Source organism: Crocodylus porosus, unplaced genomic scaffold (genome assembly GCF_001723895.1).
Source record: "Crocodylus porosus isolate Cpor-Errol unplaced genomic scaffold, CroPor_comp1, whole genome shotgun sequence".
NCBI lineage: Eukaryota > Metazoa > Chordata > Crocodylia > Crocodylidae > Crocodylus > Crocodylus porosus.
Genome location: NW_017728920.1, coordinates 9,002,002 through 9,019,000, shown reverse-complemented (window position 1 = coordinate 9,019,000; position 16,999 = coordinate 9,002,002). Strand labels below are relative to the sequence as shown.

The 16,999-nt window shown below is 43.4% G+C and overlaps 2 protein-coding genes across 2 annotated transcripts in view; both read right to left on the bottom strand.

The window, feature by feature from the left end:
- The window catches only part of PPA1 (pyrophosphatase (inorganic) 1), an 18,592-nt gene extending 11,118 nt beyond the window's left edge, over positions 1–7,474 (bottom strand). Inside the window, exons 1-2 of the mRNA XM_019538558.1 lie at positions 7,328–7,474; positions 4,881–4,945 (exon numbers count right to left, since the gene is read on the bottom strand). Coding sequence (XP_019394103.1) covers positions 4,881–4,945; positions 7,328–7,391 — 129 coding nt within the window. The 5' untranslated portion in view covers positions 7,392–7,474. The remainder of the gene's footprint in view (positions 1–4,880; positions 4,946–7,327) is intronic.
- A 5,316-nt stretch (positions 7,475–12,790) lies between these two features.
- NPFFR1 (neuropeptide FF receptor 1) overlaps positions 12,791–16,999 on the bottom strand; it is a 29,750-nt gene continuing 25,541 nt past the window's right edge. Inside the window, exon 4 of the mRNA XM_019538557.1 lies at positions 12,791–13,902. Within this exon, the coding sequence (XP_019394102.1) occupies positions 13,011–13,902 (892 nt within the window). The 3' untranslated portion in view covers positions 12,791–13,010. The remainder of the gene's footprint in view (positions 13,903–16,999) is intronic.

The following is a 16,999-nucleotide window of genomic DNA, read 5'->3' as shown; positions in this document are numbered from 1 at the left end:
GCCTCCAGGTTAGAGAGCAAAGGCTTGATTTGGGAACCTTGTGAACCAACAGACCTCCTTTAGTTTATGACTTTGTGAAACAATAAAGTTTTAAATTGAACAGGTCTGAGCCTGTGCTTAATTCAGTCCTATATAATTCGGCATCGAGCTCCCACACAGATGAGTTTGTTTGAAAGGCTATAACTTTTTGCTATGTTCTGTAGAAGTTTTGATAAAACCCCACAGCCTGGAGATTTCCAAGACAATACCTACACCAGAATAATTCCTTCATTCATAACTACTCTTTTAAGGGATTTTATAGCCTGACAATGGTTTTTACATAACTGGTGGAACAAGAATCTTTCCTTAAAAATTACCCATGCCTCTGGCAGATCCTGAAATGCTTTTTAGTTTAAAGGTTTATACATAGCAACTAGTATCTCATGATAGACATCAATTTGTTTAGCACTAACAAGAAAGAATTAGTTTAGACACCTGAAGATATCAGAATGGTTCATTTATATAATTGTCCCAATAACTATACAGATTAATTAAAACCTGAATATTTAATAAGAGCATTTAAACTTCAAAAAACTAAAATCATCCAATTAAGAGCCAGATATTTATATGGTGTTCTTGATGCACCAAAACCCCAGTACTAAGGGATCTAGTTTAAGATAGCCCAAATAGTAGAAAGATACCCTGTATTTTTGTCTGTAAGGCAGTTTCCTATATAGAAAGAACACGTTCATTAGAGCACACGCAAGTAGTATGAGTGATTAACAACTGTCTCCTCAAGTACTGAAACTACAGGTGGGATCTGATGACTCCCATTGATGTAAACTGTACTGACACTGGAGTCCCTCTCCCTCTAGAGGCTCTCTCCCCTAAAAATAAGACTGACAAAAAGTTAAGTAAAAACTTGAGCACCTGGAGCTTCTGGCTGCATAGCATCCAGCAATCCTTCTAAGCCCTCAGACAAGCAGCACTAACAGTTCAGGAAAAAAATTATACAGGTGAAAGGGACTTATACTGGTATATGTCAGAGTCAGTTAACTGCGTTAACACAGCAGTTACCATACAGATTTTGTTCAAGCCCTCCAGCAGTGGGAATTTGCTACTGAGGCTCTCTGTAAGTTCCTGGTGCTTCATTAGTAGCAGAACAATACAAGAACAGGCAGAAGAGAAGGATTAGATCTGCTGATGGGGAAATTACATTAATCAGAGCAAGGCAAAAATGCAGCTGCTCAGTGTTTATGTGGACAGAATTAAAAGCTTGCTTGGTGCAAAAGGGAACTGGAGTATGCAACTGTCTTCCCTTGAAGGTAGACAGTTTCTGAAAGCTTGCTTGCTTAACAAAAACCACTGATATTTGGGAAGAAAGTGGGAAAGTTTGCTATCATGTAGGATACACAATTAATACACCAACATACTGCAAGGCCACATTAACTGCTATGAGAGCAGGAATCCTGGTCCAGACAAGGTCAGCGTCTCTCAGACCCTAGACTGAGGGACACATTATAATCCTTCCAAGATCTTAAATACCAGGATTAAAAGCACAAGACTCTTAAGTGAGTAGACGGTACTTTAACCTTTTGCCCTAAGCTGGGCTCCCTAACTGAGCTGTTACTTGACCTGCATAGTGACCAGGAAAGTTCCCTGGAGAAGTATTCCTGCAATAGAGAGAGAAAATAGTCCAATATGATCAGCACTTTACTGCATAGTTTAGACCCTACAATATGCATCACTAACAACTTCTCACCCCACAGACATGCTGGCAGTGTGCCAAGTGCTTATCCAAGCTTGACTATCATGGGAAATGTACCCAGCCCGGAAGCAGCTAGTCACCTTTCCATGAATACACTTCCCAGTTCATCTTCAACCCAATTCCATGAACACTGAGGCAGTGAAGCACTACCTTTTTGCATTTCATTACTTTCCAGATACTTGCTTTTGAAGTTAGTACAATAGGCAAAACCCTACTTTTCACCCAATTTAGCATATACTGCTTCACAAGTGGTCTTAACTTACAAAATGCATCTTATCATTTAGTACACTAACATCCTCACATCATGCTTGTTATTTGTTCTGGGATGCATGGTGGTTACACGTAGAACATGGTTCATGTACATGAAATCTTGCTTTCTACAGATGAGAGGGCTTTTTCCCCCTGCTCATCCTCCCCTTATATGTATGACACCATCTCCAAGTATATGGAAAACTGCTATCTGCATCAGAATGATAATAGTGCAAGTAAATACTAGTCAGATATTCCGACTAAGAGTCTTTACTGTAATAAATGAAAGACAGCCAGTGAACTCTGTATCCATATCTTTCTTCTGTTTCTAGCTGTTTCCTTCTCTTATGTGCACATAAATTAATGATAGTGATATAAAATAACCCCCTGTATGTACTACCTCACCATCAAACCATATAATAGAGGAAGGAGGAAAAGTACCAACAGATATTAAGAGTTTGTTTAACACAACCAGTCCAAAGAGAGGTTGGGAGGCTTTCACTTCATATATTCAGGAAGAGTGTCTGCAAGTCCACCCAACTTGGTATCGTCTGCAAGTCTACTAAGTGTACACTCAATCCTATCATACAAATCACCACTAAATTAACAGATTCTCTCTGTAAACTTAAGCCATACAAGTTACTTTGTACAATGGGAATGAGAGTCATTTAACTCATGATGGGTGGGAAAAGTGAAAAAAATGACAACAATTCTTACTTAAATCCAACATCTTCACTAATCAGTACTGGGTATGGCCATTGCCTAGTTTGACGGGATTTTATGGTTTGTTAAATCCTTACGAAATGCAGAATCAATTTTTCCTCTCGATTCTGTTATGATCCGACCTATGTGGTTCTCCCATGAGCATCAGCAAGTACTACAGCAGCAGAAGTGGTTTAAGGTCAGATTGTTTCACTTCCATCTCTACAGCAATACTAGACTTTTTTAATCCTGTCAAAATATAGTTCTATAAATCTTGGGAGCAATTCACACATGAAAGATTGTTTGGAGATGTATCATTCCTAGATTCCAAACCACCACTGAGGAATGCTCAGGGCAGGTGCAGGAAGGAGGAAAGGTGCAGCAAGACCAACTTAAAACCCCCTTGTTTTTGACCAGACCACAAACATAAATTAGAGCAGCCACATAACCAGAGCAGACTCTAACAGCCTTAAGGGCTTATTACACACTTAGCATTACAGGGCAGAAAGTCATCCTACACACCCTGAGGATCTCCAGTAGCTGGTTATACTGACATTAGAATGGATTTGTATTGGGTGACTGACACAAAGCTAACTTTACACAGCTGAAAATTTAGCCTTAACTGTTTGATCACAGTATTAAAGGACAATGCAGCAAGAATATCAAGATCCAGCAGAAAAGGACTGTATAGGACATTTACAGAACCAGTGGATTAGTATTTTCCCCCACACAGTTCTCCCCACCCCCAAGATAAAAATCCTATTCCAAGAGAACAAACTATTTAAACATTACATGGATGGAAAGGAATCCAATACAATTCCTTTTCACACAATGGTACAAGATTGGCTGTCTTAAATCTCTTCCTCCACACCCATTTAAGGGTTTTTTCACCTGTGGTTCACAGTGGCTCACTAAAAAAAGGGCCTTAGTTTTGTGTGTGGCTCACATGATGTTGGTGAAACTACAGAGGCATTCAGATCACCAGGGACAGTTTACAGGACACAGGGCTTTAACCTCACTTCTGAATCACATTTTGCATTAAACACTCAAAGACTGTGATCTTAATATACTGTGTCCATAAAGCAAAACAATTATCATAAGACTGCAATCAAAACTGGTTGCGCATTTAAGAAAAATCAGCCAATGGCTTGTTAACAGAACAGTGCCTCTTCCCCTTCTCCACACACACACCAAAACTAATGCCAAACTTGTTCTAGGGTAAACATATTATAATTCAATTTGAAGCTACATTTACACAAGTGTTTATTTGCCACTGCAGAGAATGGATAAAGTTCACTGAAGTCAGGTTGCTCAATAAACAAATGGAAACTGCATAGATTGTTAAGTGCTCAGCTATCTTCAGTTCTCTCCCCACTCCCAACCTGTCTCACTCACTGACTCTTCAATTTACATCTTCATTGACTGGCTTTCTTGCATTTATACCAGCCTCTGACTTCTTTACTATGCATTCCATCCAGGAAGAGCACACACCATCTGCAGATGCTTCCTCAGCCTTAAGAGCTTGCTAAGAAGAATTTTTCCAACTATCTGAGTTGGTCTAATAAAAAAAAAATATCAGATTTACCCAAAGAACCCAGCTACCATCAGCTTCTGTTGCGTAATCACTCAACTCAGACATCAAGACCACATGCCTTCCCCACTGAGCCCTTCCAGGAAAGAGAAACTATATGCGTCTTGCCTTAAGCAGGTCACGATTAAAGCACCCACGGCATCTTGTCAAACAAGCTTTAGTTAAAGCCACTGGCAATGTGTAAGGGGTGCACATGCACTCCCTGAGTTTGGCTAATGGCAGCACCTGTGGGCAGTCGCTGCTTGCCACCCCATCACCCTGAACTGCATCTGTGGGCAGTCACCAATCACTCACCACCATCCCCCCTCGCTGCTGAGGCCACCTTCAGGGGCTCCCTGTTGCCACACCTCTCTGGCCTTGGGAGGCACGTGATCTTTATGGTTGAAGGCCCCCACCTTCAATGGGTGGGATGCTGACACATGAGATGCAGAGACTGCTGGAGCATGCTAATTAGCATGCTCCAGTAGACTCAATTAATTGAGTCTGCTCCAACACACTGTAATTACAGTGCATCGGAGCAACCTCCTTGCATGTCTACAGGCACCCTAAATGACTAGAGTTTGCAGGTCTCAATGTAGCCATATACATTACCTTGCCAGCATCTGCATATATTGGAATGTCATGGAATGGTGAAATGTATTGTCCGTTATCATTCTCTGGGGAGGGAAAAAAAAGAAGAAATTCATTACTACTTTGGCATTAGATAGCTTACTATGGCTTTGGAGTTAGTTGAGTGCATAGCTTAGGTTCAACATTTTGACATAGTAACAGTGAAGTTAGTGTCCGATTAAAAAAAATATATATATCAGTCTACTGTTATAACTAGTGCTGCAACCAGGAGTCTAAAACTCTATATTGCATTCAATACAAAACAAGATGACTTCAAGATCCCAATCACTTCTTTGCAGAGGGTCTCCATAATAGCTGCACATTTTCAAATAAGTTTTGTACATGTACATAGGAAGTAAATGAATGCATCTTTTCCAAGTACTTGTTTATGCTTCTCTTCCTGCCTCACTAGCTACAGTAGCGTTTAGTGATGCCGTAGCCATAACAGTGTATGGAATATACAATAGTTATTTAGATAATGGAGTTAAGCAAAAATAAATAGTTCTACCTGGTATTTATCCAAGACAGTATGTGCTTCTTTACCAGACCTATGGAAGAGCATCTTGGCTGCTTGCTTGCAGACATTAAAAAACAAAACCAGACTAAAAAAACTGTGCTTTACTTTAAACTCAGTGCATTCTCATGCTGAGCTCTGTGCAAGCCCAGAAGAGGCAGTACCTTGAATGGACTCAGCTTGCATGACATCTGTCTAGATCAGGTGCTTTAGTAGAGCTTTTTTGGTGCTTTTATCCAACAGCTGATTGAATCAGTTTTAGCTAAACACAGCAAAAAGCCCTGCTGAAGCACCCAAACTTCAGATGCTGCAAAGCCAGGTCAAAGTAACATGCTGCTTCTTCTGATGAAGTGTGTTGTTTTTTTTTTAATCTCTGTAAGCAGCCTTTGTTCCTGAAAGCTTGTTAACTTTTCCAGCTACATAGTTAGTCCAATAAGAAATGTTATTACCAAACAACACCTGCTTCTCACCAGCTACAGTGCAGCGAAACAAAACACAGAAACAGAATTCACATGTGTTGTTCAAACACTTAAAGAAGCTGGTAGTACAGGTGTATAACATTCTGTATAAATATGACAGTTTCCTCACTTTTTTTCCCCATAAATGCTCTAGACCTCCCAGCAAGTAAATGTTTTTAAGATGTAGAAGAGTACTTTAGCTATGAAGATACCTTTCCATAGGTTTGAGCTACCTATTGAAGACTAACCACGATCACAAGCCAAGATTAATAGACCTAACTCCCTCCTACTTCCTCTCGCTCTGCAGTAGCAGTTCTCCAAAATGGCAACAACCCTCAGTTCAGGCCTGTTGTGCAGGTGAGGTTCTGAAGGCAGTTCCAGACTACTCTGCAGGTAGAATGGCAGGATCTTCTCAACACTGTGTGTTCCCCATGATTGCGTATCTTGTTTAAAGCTAAAAATACTCAGTGAAAGTGACTATTTGTCTGCTACATGATATCATATCTGGTTTTGAGGTAAGACAGGCTACTACTAAAAGCTTTGTGGCCAGAACCATCAGTAAACAGAATACTGACGAGGATTAAAATATTAGTTTACTCTGGAGTCACGTCCACTTTGTCTCATGCACTACTGCAGGCTGAGTTTGGAGTCCACAGTAGGAACTTTAAGCCGCAACAGAAAGAGCATTGCTGTTAACAGTCTATATGGAATAGACAGGGGGGAGGGGACAGGGAGGGCAGCTTTTTCCCCAGATGCCTCCTACTTGCTTCACAATACAGGAACAATGTTATTAGCTAGCCTCTAGGCAAAGGCCAACATAAAAGTCACCAGAAGTCACAAAAGTCACTTGGTAAAAGTCCAGTAAACTAACAGAACAAAGTTCAAAAGTCTCATTTTATTAATACGGTCTCTTTATTGTTACTGTTAATATCAGCACTCACTCACCATATTTACCCAAATGCAAGATTACACTGAATTTAAGATGCTCCCCTAATAATTAGATTTTATACATAAAGAATTTATAAGTTTGTTACGATTTTCCACGCACAGAACCTGATTATTGGAGGATTGTCTTAGATTTGTATGCACCCCCCATACACATTTCTACAACTGCTGCAGCAGGGCAAGAGGCCTGGGGGGCAGCTGAGGTTACAGTAGAGGGAACACGTGGTGGAAAAATCGAGCAGCTGGCCCATGCCCCTTGCCCCTCCACAGCTCCCCTCTGCCAGTCCCACCACTTACCCCCCACCCAGCACCTGCTCCCTCCAGCCCCGCCCGGCTGCTACAGTTCCCCCATGGCAGCCGCCTGGCCGCCCCCGCCACACGCTCAAATCCAAGCCGGGGCCCCCCTCTTGTTAGATGGGGACGACACACCCTCGTCCTGGATCCGAGGCCAGGAGGCCCGGCGGGGACGCCGCTGCTGTCTCGTGCCCTGCTCTGCAGCCGGCCGCACTCACTTAAGAAGAGGCGGTAGTCGAGGCTGTTGGCGGCGCCGCGCTGCTCCACACTGTAGCCGCTCATGATGCTGCCAACCCTGCTCCTGCTCCCGCTCCGCCGCGCGCACGCCAACAACCCTCTCCCCACGCGGCGGGCACTGCGCAGGCGCGGGGCTGCCGCCCTCCAGGCCCGCCCGCAGTACAGTACCACGCAGGCTCGGAACGCAGCGAGGAAAACCTCCCTCCTGCCAGGAGTAGCGTGGCGCAGGCGCACTCCCCTTCAATGCGTCAAGGCGCCGGGCGCGCGCATGCGCACCGAATCTGGCTTTTGCCGGGCGTCCACGTGGCCCTTCCTGCCGCGCCTCCGCTGGCAGGATTTGGGGGCAAGTGCGGGCGTAAGGCGCGGAGTAGGCGCTGCGAGGCTGCTTCAAGGAATGGGCGAACCCGGGAAGGCTGCACCTCGGGCCCGGGGTGCGTCTGTCTTTCTGCTTGGAAGCAGATCTCGCAGGCCGCGCTCCCAGCGGCAGCTGCGGGACAGCTCCGACCCTGCCCGCCCGGGGGAGCCGCGCTCCCTGCCGCCCTCTGGCCGCCGCGGGGTTTGTGGGCCTGCGTGATGCGGCAGCCGCTCTAGAAAAGGACAAACCCGAGGGAGGTTAGCAGGGTGGGTGGTTTATTACTCAGTGCCAGTGATCTGTTGAAGTTAGGAAAGCGTTTGGTACAGTACTAGCAGACTCACTACACACCAAGCACATCTGGCACAGGACAGCCTTGCTCACGGTGTTACTAGAGCCAGGGAGGTGGTGAACATCATGCCATGAACGGCATTCAGGGTCCGTTTCCTTTTTTAGCCTGAGGGGGCAGAAGCTAAGGCGCTACACAATTACTCCTGCTGTCTGGTCCTGGAAGGAAGGAGCAGCTTCTGCTTCTTTCTTTCAGCTAATTTAGGAACAGCATTCCCCCATTCTGAAAGTTATCTCACTAGTTATTAAGCAAAGGGTGGACCTGTTGGCAGACTGCCTCTAGCATGAAGCAAGAACATGCTGAGATTATTCAGGGCCCTGTGAGGGACATAGCAGCTCTCCACCCTACTGGGATCAAGTCTTAGTTTGCTATCTCTGCAATATTAGACTAATAAGCTACCAAAGTTCATCCTGCTGCATGAGTCAAAATGTATCCCACCCCCACTGTGAGCCTAGGAAAGGTGAATTTATAATGGCTCATCCAGTGCTTGTGATGTTACATTGCAGTGATACAGTTAAATGATGAGTGGCTGTGCCAGGCTCAGTGTTCTGCTTGCCTCATGTAACTGCCCATTCCCAACCCAGGCTGGAATGTCATTGGCTCCAAACTCCAGTCCTGAAGTCATGTCAACTAAACCTTTATTTTTAAAGCCATGTGTGATACTTGTCCAACTGGCATTAATAAACAGGTGCAGCTGATGTCTTAGGGCAGCAGGAGCCATCTTTTTTGGCAGAGGTGCCACAAATAAAGCACCATGCCCTTCCCAAGTGCAATCTTCTTCCCCTGTCCAATGTGCTGCTCTGCTTCCTGCTGCCTCCCCAATATGGCAGGAGCCACCCACACCCTGTGCCACTTGTGGCATACTTGCTGCAGGTTGGCTGCCTTGTTTTAGGGCGTTGGCCAAACATTACTCCCATTGAAGTGAATGGCAACATTCATTGACTTAAAAGGAAACAAGGCTAGAGTAATGCTAATACTTTTGAAAATCCCATCCTTAATCTGATAAACTTAACTTTTGTAGGTGACCAAACAGGTTAAAGAACCATTAGAAAAAGATTTTTGGGGAGGACAGTAGAAGCACTGGACTAATACTTTTAAAAATAGCCTTTAATTTTAAGTGCCTCACTTCTGGTGTGTTTAATTTGAGACCAAAGTAATTTCTCAGAAGAGTGGAGCCCCAGTGCTCTACTTGAAGTCAAAGGGAGCTATAAATTTCATCACCCCCAGAAAATCAGGTCTAAGTGTAGGCACTCACAATTCAGTATTTTTAAAAACATGACTATCATAGGTTTATTCAGGAACAGATCCTTGTACCTTATTGTATGCACAGAAAAGGTGCATGGTTTTGACTAGTGATGTTATTTTGAAAAACCTGACAACTCTGATAGAAAAGTATGACCTGTACATGGGCTTGGACTTACTAATTTCCAATAGCAGTTTTCTGCTGACCTCCCTATGAACTTGAGCACTTGCTCCTTTGTTTTACAATCACTGAAATGGAGATTTACTTCAGTTTCACGTGTGGACTTGGGAGGATCATTTGGTGACTGTAGACCCACTTACAAATAAAAAGTGCTAAGTATTATTATGGAATTGCCTATGAGATACATATTAACAGTGTAAGGCAAGAATGCAATGAGGCTGTGGAGAGAGATAATAATAAGCCATTGTAAAAGGATGGGAAGGACTTACTACTCTGGAGCTTGTATCAGCTGAACTGATATAACTGTTTTGTCTGTCTGCTCCTGTGGAGCTAAACCTCGTACTTTTAACCTGAATGAAACAGATTTAAAGTTACAGCTTTTCAGCCTCCACTCAGAGTGGACAGAAAAAGCAGTTCCAATGTATCAGCTATAAGACACTATAGGGCACTTTTATACTTGCTCTGATTCATTCTGATTAGAACACGTTGAAGCAAACTCAGTGCTCCAGTGTGCTGCAGTGTCTCACATATTCAGTGTACCTGCATTTCAAAATAGTGGTGGGGATGCTTTAACTAAAGCTCACTGAACAAACTTCAACTAAAGTGCCCCTGCTGCCATTTTGAAATGCGGGACACTGAATACATGAGATGCTGCTGGCACTTTAATTAGAGCAGCTCTTGATTGCCACTCAAATTAAAAAGCTCACCCCCCACCCCATAGCTTGTGTATAAGTGCCCTATAATTTTACAGATTTTTACCTGTTATTCATCTCTTCACGTCCTGAGCTAGGTCATATACAATTGGATGTCACAGTTCAAGGCTCTACTCAGCAATAGTTTACAATGTTTGGTTTGGGGGGTTTTTTGTGGTAAGCATGCAGTCTTGGAGTTAATATTATGCAAAAATAGGATTCTTATTAGAGAAGCAATGTGCGTAACCAAGTAAATTAACTGAACTACCCCTTCACCTTTATGGATTTAGGTTCAGATTTTAGAAGTGAAAATGAATTTGGCAGGCCTCTTAGATTTGTGTATGTACATCACAGGACCACAATATGCTCAGGTACAAATCACAGCTGGCAGTCTCTGCCAGCATCAGGACTGGAATCACAGTGTCACAGGTGAGAACATAAATGAGAACGAAGAGCAAACATACACATGCTTATACTCTGCCTGGCCCAGGCCAGTACCACAAGCCAATTGCTTTGATGAAAACTGAAGTCATTCACAACTTAAAATTAACTATAAATAACCAAGAGACTATTCTAGCTAGTTTTCACTAAACAATGAAACACATAGGACTGGCTATTGAGGGCAAGCAGGGCCTGGCTTTTCTAAAGCCATATTCCATCCCACAGACTTGTAAGTGTGGGTTACTAGTGCTTACACAGCTTCTCTTACTCTGGTAAATTCAGAGGAAAAGCTCTCCCTTTCCCCTGTACTAATGAAAGAGACATCAGATCATAATCAGCTGATGAAGTGAGGAGCAGTTTGAGAAATTTGTGTGGTGCCCTCCTGTGCTGTTTCTGAGGTGCTCAGCTTCTCTTGCTAGTGAGTGGCATAGTGGCAGCAGTTGGTAGTACTATAGGTGTCCCAGCAGCGAGTCCCAGATCCAGTTTCTTCTAGGAGGCAATATATGGCTTTGCTTCTTCCACTTACTCCTCATGGAGGGAAAGAAGTTCCCTCACTGCCACCTCTTTCTGTTTGGGAGAGGAAATACATTTCACATGAAACCTCTTGAATTGTCTTCATCTACTGAAATGGAACAGCTTATTTCATAGGTTTGAGAGGAAGAAGTTCTGAGCAGAGGCTCCGGATGTTCATTTCATTTCAACAGAGGTTCTCCATTCTACTCAAATCACAATGACAATTTATATAAAAACAGGTGTGAGAAGCACCAGGGACTGGGCCTGTGCATAGGTCACTTGGTGGGCTATGTCCTGCCGGGGACATTAATTTTCAAATACTTATATCATCTTGTTCCTATTCCTTCCCTCTTTCTGCATTCTGTCAGTATGAGGCAGTGTAATCTCATAACATCATACAACATCATGACTTGGTTCTCCAGATTAGGCATGTGAGATAAGTCTATTAATTTTTATCTGGAATACAAAGAGAAAATAGGGTAGATTTGCACCTTATAAACTAACCAAAAGTGTGTGTGTGTGTACACGTGCAATACAAAGTCAATGCACATTGGGTGCTGTTGAGGTTTAACTCTACTGAACCTCTGTTGACTCTGTAACAGGATTTGTCTTGATGGCCGGAAAGGAGGGTAGCAGGCAAAAGTACTGATTATTACCACCAGCTGAAGAAGAGCCTTGGAGCTCAAGGGGCAAAGATCAGTTTCCTACAGCTGAAGAATTGAGGTTCTAGGAATTGGGTGGGGTATATGAGTTATTCTGCATTTATCTGTTATACATTGATTATTCTTCCCAGTCATTCCCCTGCTCCCTGGATGAATTTTTTTCTTTCTCCTACTACTGAGTCTTTGTTCTTTCTTCGAAGTGAAGTAACCCAACGAATCTGAATCCACCACATAAGGTAACATACTGGAATAATTAGTACCCTGATACTGTATTTCTACCTCCACATCTCTGTCTGTGGTATGAGCTACCACTACATGCATGTCCCTTCTGATAATGGGCCAAGATCCCAAATGCATTCTCAGGCCACTCTTAAATTCCATGAAGTTATAAGAAAGTAATACACTGGGAAATTTGAACATAAATTGCTCTGGTTTGTTTTGTAACTATAATAATGTATTACCATCAAAACCTGTTGTGATCTTATCCCCCAAATGTAATATCAGCAGTCCTTGACTTGCAATGTTTCCACTTACAATGTTTTGAACTTACAACATTTATAAATTGACACCCTGCTTCAACTTTTTGACGTTAGTTTTGACTTTACAGTGCTTGATCTAATCTAATTCCATAGCAGTGAACAAGTTCGCTGCATTGCTCATCTCCCTGGAGAACATCTGTCCAAACTTCCTTGGACACTTTCTTTAAAAAAAGCAGCTAAGACTCCAGAAAAACCGGCAGCCAAGACTCCTGAGAAGACTTGAGCCAAGAACCCTTCAAAATGTCCAACCAGGAGCCTTTCAAAAAATCCAGCAAAGTCACTTCAAAAAAGTCCTTCCAAATCAATATGATTGCTATTTACAATATAAATACATTAATGTAGCTATACTACTCATCTATAATTGATCGAGTACAAAATTCTGGGGTATTTTTGGTGAAAATAGGGTATCGGGCCTTGGTTCAAGAACCAATCCCTCATTTTTAACATTGTTTCTTATGAGAAAATTGGTTCCAAGTTACAATGTTTCAACTTAAGACATGGTTTTCAGGAACCAATTGTGTCATAAGTCTGAGGACTGCCTGTAGTTTTTTGTCTAGATGCCCATCACTACAAAAACTTCCCTTGGGGGCAACATCCTCTCAAAATGAAATATTTGGTTGCAAACATCATAGTTCACAGATCTGTGTCATTACTGGGCAAGATCTATCAACCACTGGTATCCTGTATGCAGTATTAGATATCCCAAGCTGGGATGCTGACACAGTTGTGAGAAGAACCTTTACTGTCCAAATCCTCAACCAACAGCCCATGGTGAGCAACCCGCCCATTCTTCAATGGAAATAACCCAGTTTTTGGGGGGTTACTTTGTCCAGATTCAGATGGTTGCACTGAATCACTGCCTTGTACTTCAACAAAGATTCGATTGCGTATTCCAAAAAGGAACCCATTATTGTTCCTCTCAGAATAGGTGCCCTTATGTTCTCTTTCCATGGAGCAGACTTGGACCTTGAAAGCCTCCTGGAACCCTCTTCGGAAGTTCTCGTTGAAATACCCATAGATGATGGGGTTGATGCTGCTGTTGAAGAATGCCAGCCAATGGGCAAATGGGAAAATATAAACTGTAATCAGGTTGAGTTGGTACTCTGTTAGATTTCCATAATCTGTCAGCAGCATTAAAGTCCACAGAGGCAACCAGGAGAGGGTAAAAAACAATGCCACTATGATTAACATGTTGATTACCTTGACTTTTCTCTTGGAGACTCTTCTCCCCTCATTTTCCTCTGACTGGGAGCCCCGGATGGGTGCAGAGGACTTAAAAAGTTTGAAAGCAATCCGGGCATACATGATGACAATTAAAGTGAGTGGAGCCAGGTAAATGTGAGAAAAGAGTACAGTTGTATAGATCTTTCGCATCCCCTTGTCAGGCCATGCCTCCCAGCAGGAGTAGAGTGGGTAGGAATTGTTGTAAGCATCTACCATGAAGTGATATTCCTCTCTGGTGACAGTTAAGGTGACTGCTGAGGGACACATGATTATTAAAGCCAAGACCCAAATGATTACAATGGTGATCAGGGCTTTCCTCAGGGTGAGTTTCTGTCTAAAGGGGTAAACAATACATCGGAACCTAAAAGAGGAAGAAAAAGAAACAAGCATTGTTTTCACATTCTCCTGAGGCTCTAACTACATGTTCCAAGATGCAGTGAGCTTACATTTACAAAGGCCCTTTTTTGAAAACAACTGTCATTATATGAATTATGTCATGCAGAAGATCCAGTTTTGAGTCCTACCGTCTTAACTACATGCGTATACATGTATGTGCATCAAGGCTGCTCTGATGTGTTGTAATTACAGTGCATCAGAGCAGACTCAATTAATCAACTCCAGCGTCATGTGTACCAGCATCCCCCTGCCCCTACCACCATTTTTCAGCATGGGGATGCTGATACATGTGCACATTAATTATAGCAGCTCTCAGAGCCACTCTATTTACAGCCACTTGAAGCCACCCCCATCCCATCCCCCACCTCTCAAAGCATGTGCATAAACACCCTGTGCTTTTAAACAGGGGTCCTGTAACAGGGAACCATGACCCTGTTACTGGAGAGTGGCTTGGCCCCTTTCAGAGCAGCGTCTTTATAGCACAGCCAGCCAGCAGAGCAGGGGTTAAAGGACAGCTCTGTAGTCAGGTCAGCTGTAATAAGCCCAAGCAGGGCAGAGACAGTGGCTGGGGGCCCAGAGCCTGAAAGGGGTAAGAGCAGGGCTGGGGCCCAGAGGCGAGGCCTAAAACAGTGGGCCTCGGGTGGGATGAGCCAGTGTAGAGGGGTGGAAGTGGGGAAGGCTAAAACCCCAACAAACGAAGGAAGACCTGAAGTGGCCTGGAGATGTAGGGACAAGTGTCCCACCCAGTTGGTGACTTATTACATCTGCGAGGCATGGGGTGTGGTATAGGGGAGGAATGGAGCCACACAATTAGCACTTAAGGCTTGGATCCCCAACACCTGGGGATCATTAGTGTAAGATAAGGACAGAAGGGTGGACTGCCATGGCAGAAAAAAGAACAGGGTGTAAGAAATTTGCTCAGCCTTCAGGGGCTTCATGGTCACCCCTGGTCCATTCATCCTGGAGCAAAAATTATTAAAAAAGAATAGTTGTATAAAATAAAAATTATTGCAGCACTCATTCTTCTCTTCATCTGGCATTAGCCTGTATTCTGGAACTAAATCATTACATACAACATAATGATTAAAACAGAGCTACTCAACTTCTGGCCTGTAGCCAGCTCTGGCCCACGGAATCATTTAATCTAGCCTGCAAGGCTCCCCCAGGTCCAAAAACTTGACAGTGGGAGTGGTGGCAGTGTTAATTGCCACTGAGCTGTTTCCAAATTTCTGGGCCTGTAGGGAGCCCTGTAGGCTGGACAGCATTGCCCTCTATGCTATATTGGCTGCACAGGCCAACATGGGGATTGATACTGGCATGTGGGCCCCAACCCAGCCCATGGTACCAAAAGACTGAGCACCACTGGGTCAGAACTTCAGCAGAGGGATGCTGTAGTGATTGGGTCTTGTAACCAAAGCTGATTTCATACTGCATCTAAATGCACTAAACAGGAACATCAAACTCATTTAGCCCCATGGGCCAGATGGGTGGTGTGGGGTTAGTTCATGGGCTAGATTGGAACCATAGACTGGCTCCATGTTCCAGACCTGGAGTGGGCACTGCATGTGGTGCAATCCTGCTCTGGCTGCCATGGGGCTGTTCTCCTTGGTCCCAAAGCTGCTACTGTGGGGTTGTGCTCCATGACCCTAAAACCCTGAAGTGGCCACTGCATACAGCACAGTATGCAGAATGGCACATGAGCAGTCTGGGGCTGTGCTGCACCCCACCCAGTGTATCCCACATGCTGCCGACCCACAGGCAGTACCAGGGGCCAGATGAAATGACTTTGAGGGACAAATCATTGGCTCCCCTGCACTACACAGACCATATATTCAAGTGAGACTGTAAAGAAGACTACAAACTCAAGAAAAAGGTAAAGACATTGTGGCAAAATTAGTTAATACATTAATTATTCAATAAATCCCTAGGAACTCATGGTTTTATCTGTCTCTGTAACATTTACAAGTGCAAACTACTAATGGAATCTCATGACAGCAAAAATGCTGTAGGACAACTCATGTCAAACTAAAGGAAGTGATTTTTTAAAGTAAGAAACATTCACATTTCATTTCTTTCCAGGGAGAAAGCACCATACAGTGACATTTTAAATGGCCACTGCTGTGTTAGGAATCCTTGTATGGAATATTAAGTGAACTCCCAAGACCCCCTGGGCCACCACCTACACTCAGCAGTGTATTTTCCATTATATGGGTGACTTTGAAACACTAAAATCTCTTTGGGCCTGATACTCCATTGCCTTGCTTATGTCATAGTCATCCTCAGTGATAGAAAATGAGTAGCAAGCACTGATGATTCAGACTTCTTTACTCACACTGGTTTGGGCAGAAGAATGCTGCAGTTATGGGGTAATGCAAAGACATAGTCATAGCATAACTATCTCTGCTTTTTCATGCATGTGCTGACTTGGAAAGGGAGAACTGGGAAATTCTTTAACTTTTTTATTTACAAAATGTTATTAGAAAATGTGGTGACACCACAGAGGAACATCATACCAACATTACAAGTGATGTATGAGGATATCAACTTACTGAAGGCTTTAGGGGAAAAAAAATCCTGGTGATGAGCAGCTGGATTTTCTCATGTTCTTTTGAGACAAGTCTCTTCATTAGGAGGACTGATAGGATACTATTGCATATGTATGTCTAGGATTCAGAAGCCTAAATCTCTTTTCTTTTATTATCTCTGCAGTTCTCTTTCTCCATCATGCACATTTTGGATTTCATCTGTCAGACTGCATCAGGTAAGCATAGGGATTGATGGGGTACAAACAGCACTTAGCCCTTATGTTCTAGAGCAGAGGTTGGCAACCTTTGGGCTGAGGGAAGGGTTTGGCCTGCCTAGTGATTTAATCTGGTTCATGAAAGCTTCATATCTGCTGCAAATCAGAGGCAGGAGAATTCAGTGGTAATTCTGTGGCATTTGGGGGAAACTGTTGTGCACAAGTATTGGCAGTAATTTGACAGGAGAGAAGCAGCAATTGTGGTAGTCAGGTTGGAAGTGCTGGCCTGCCTCAGCCTAAGCTGTGCATTTCAGCCCACCAC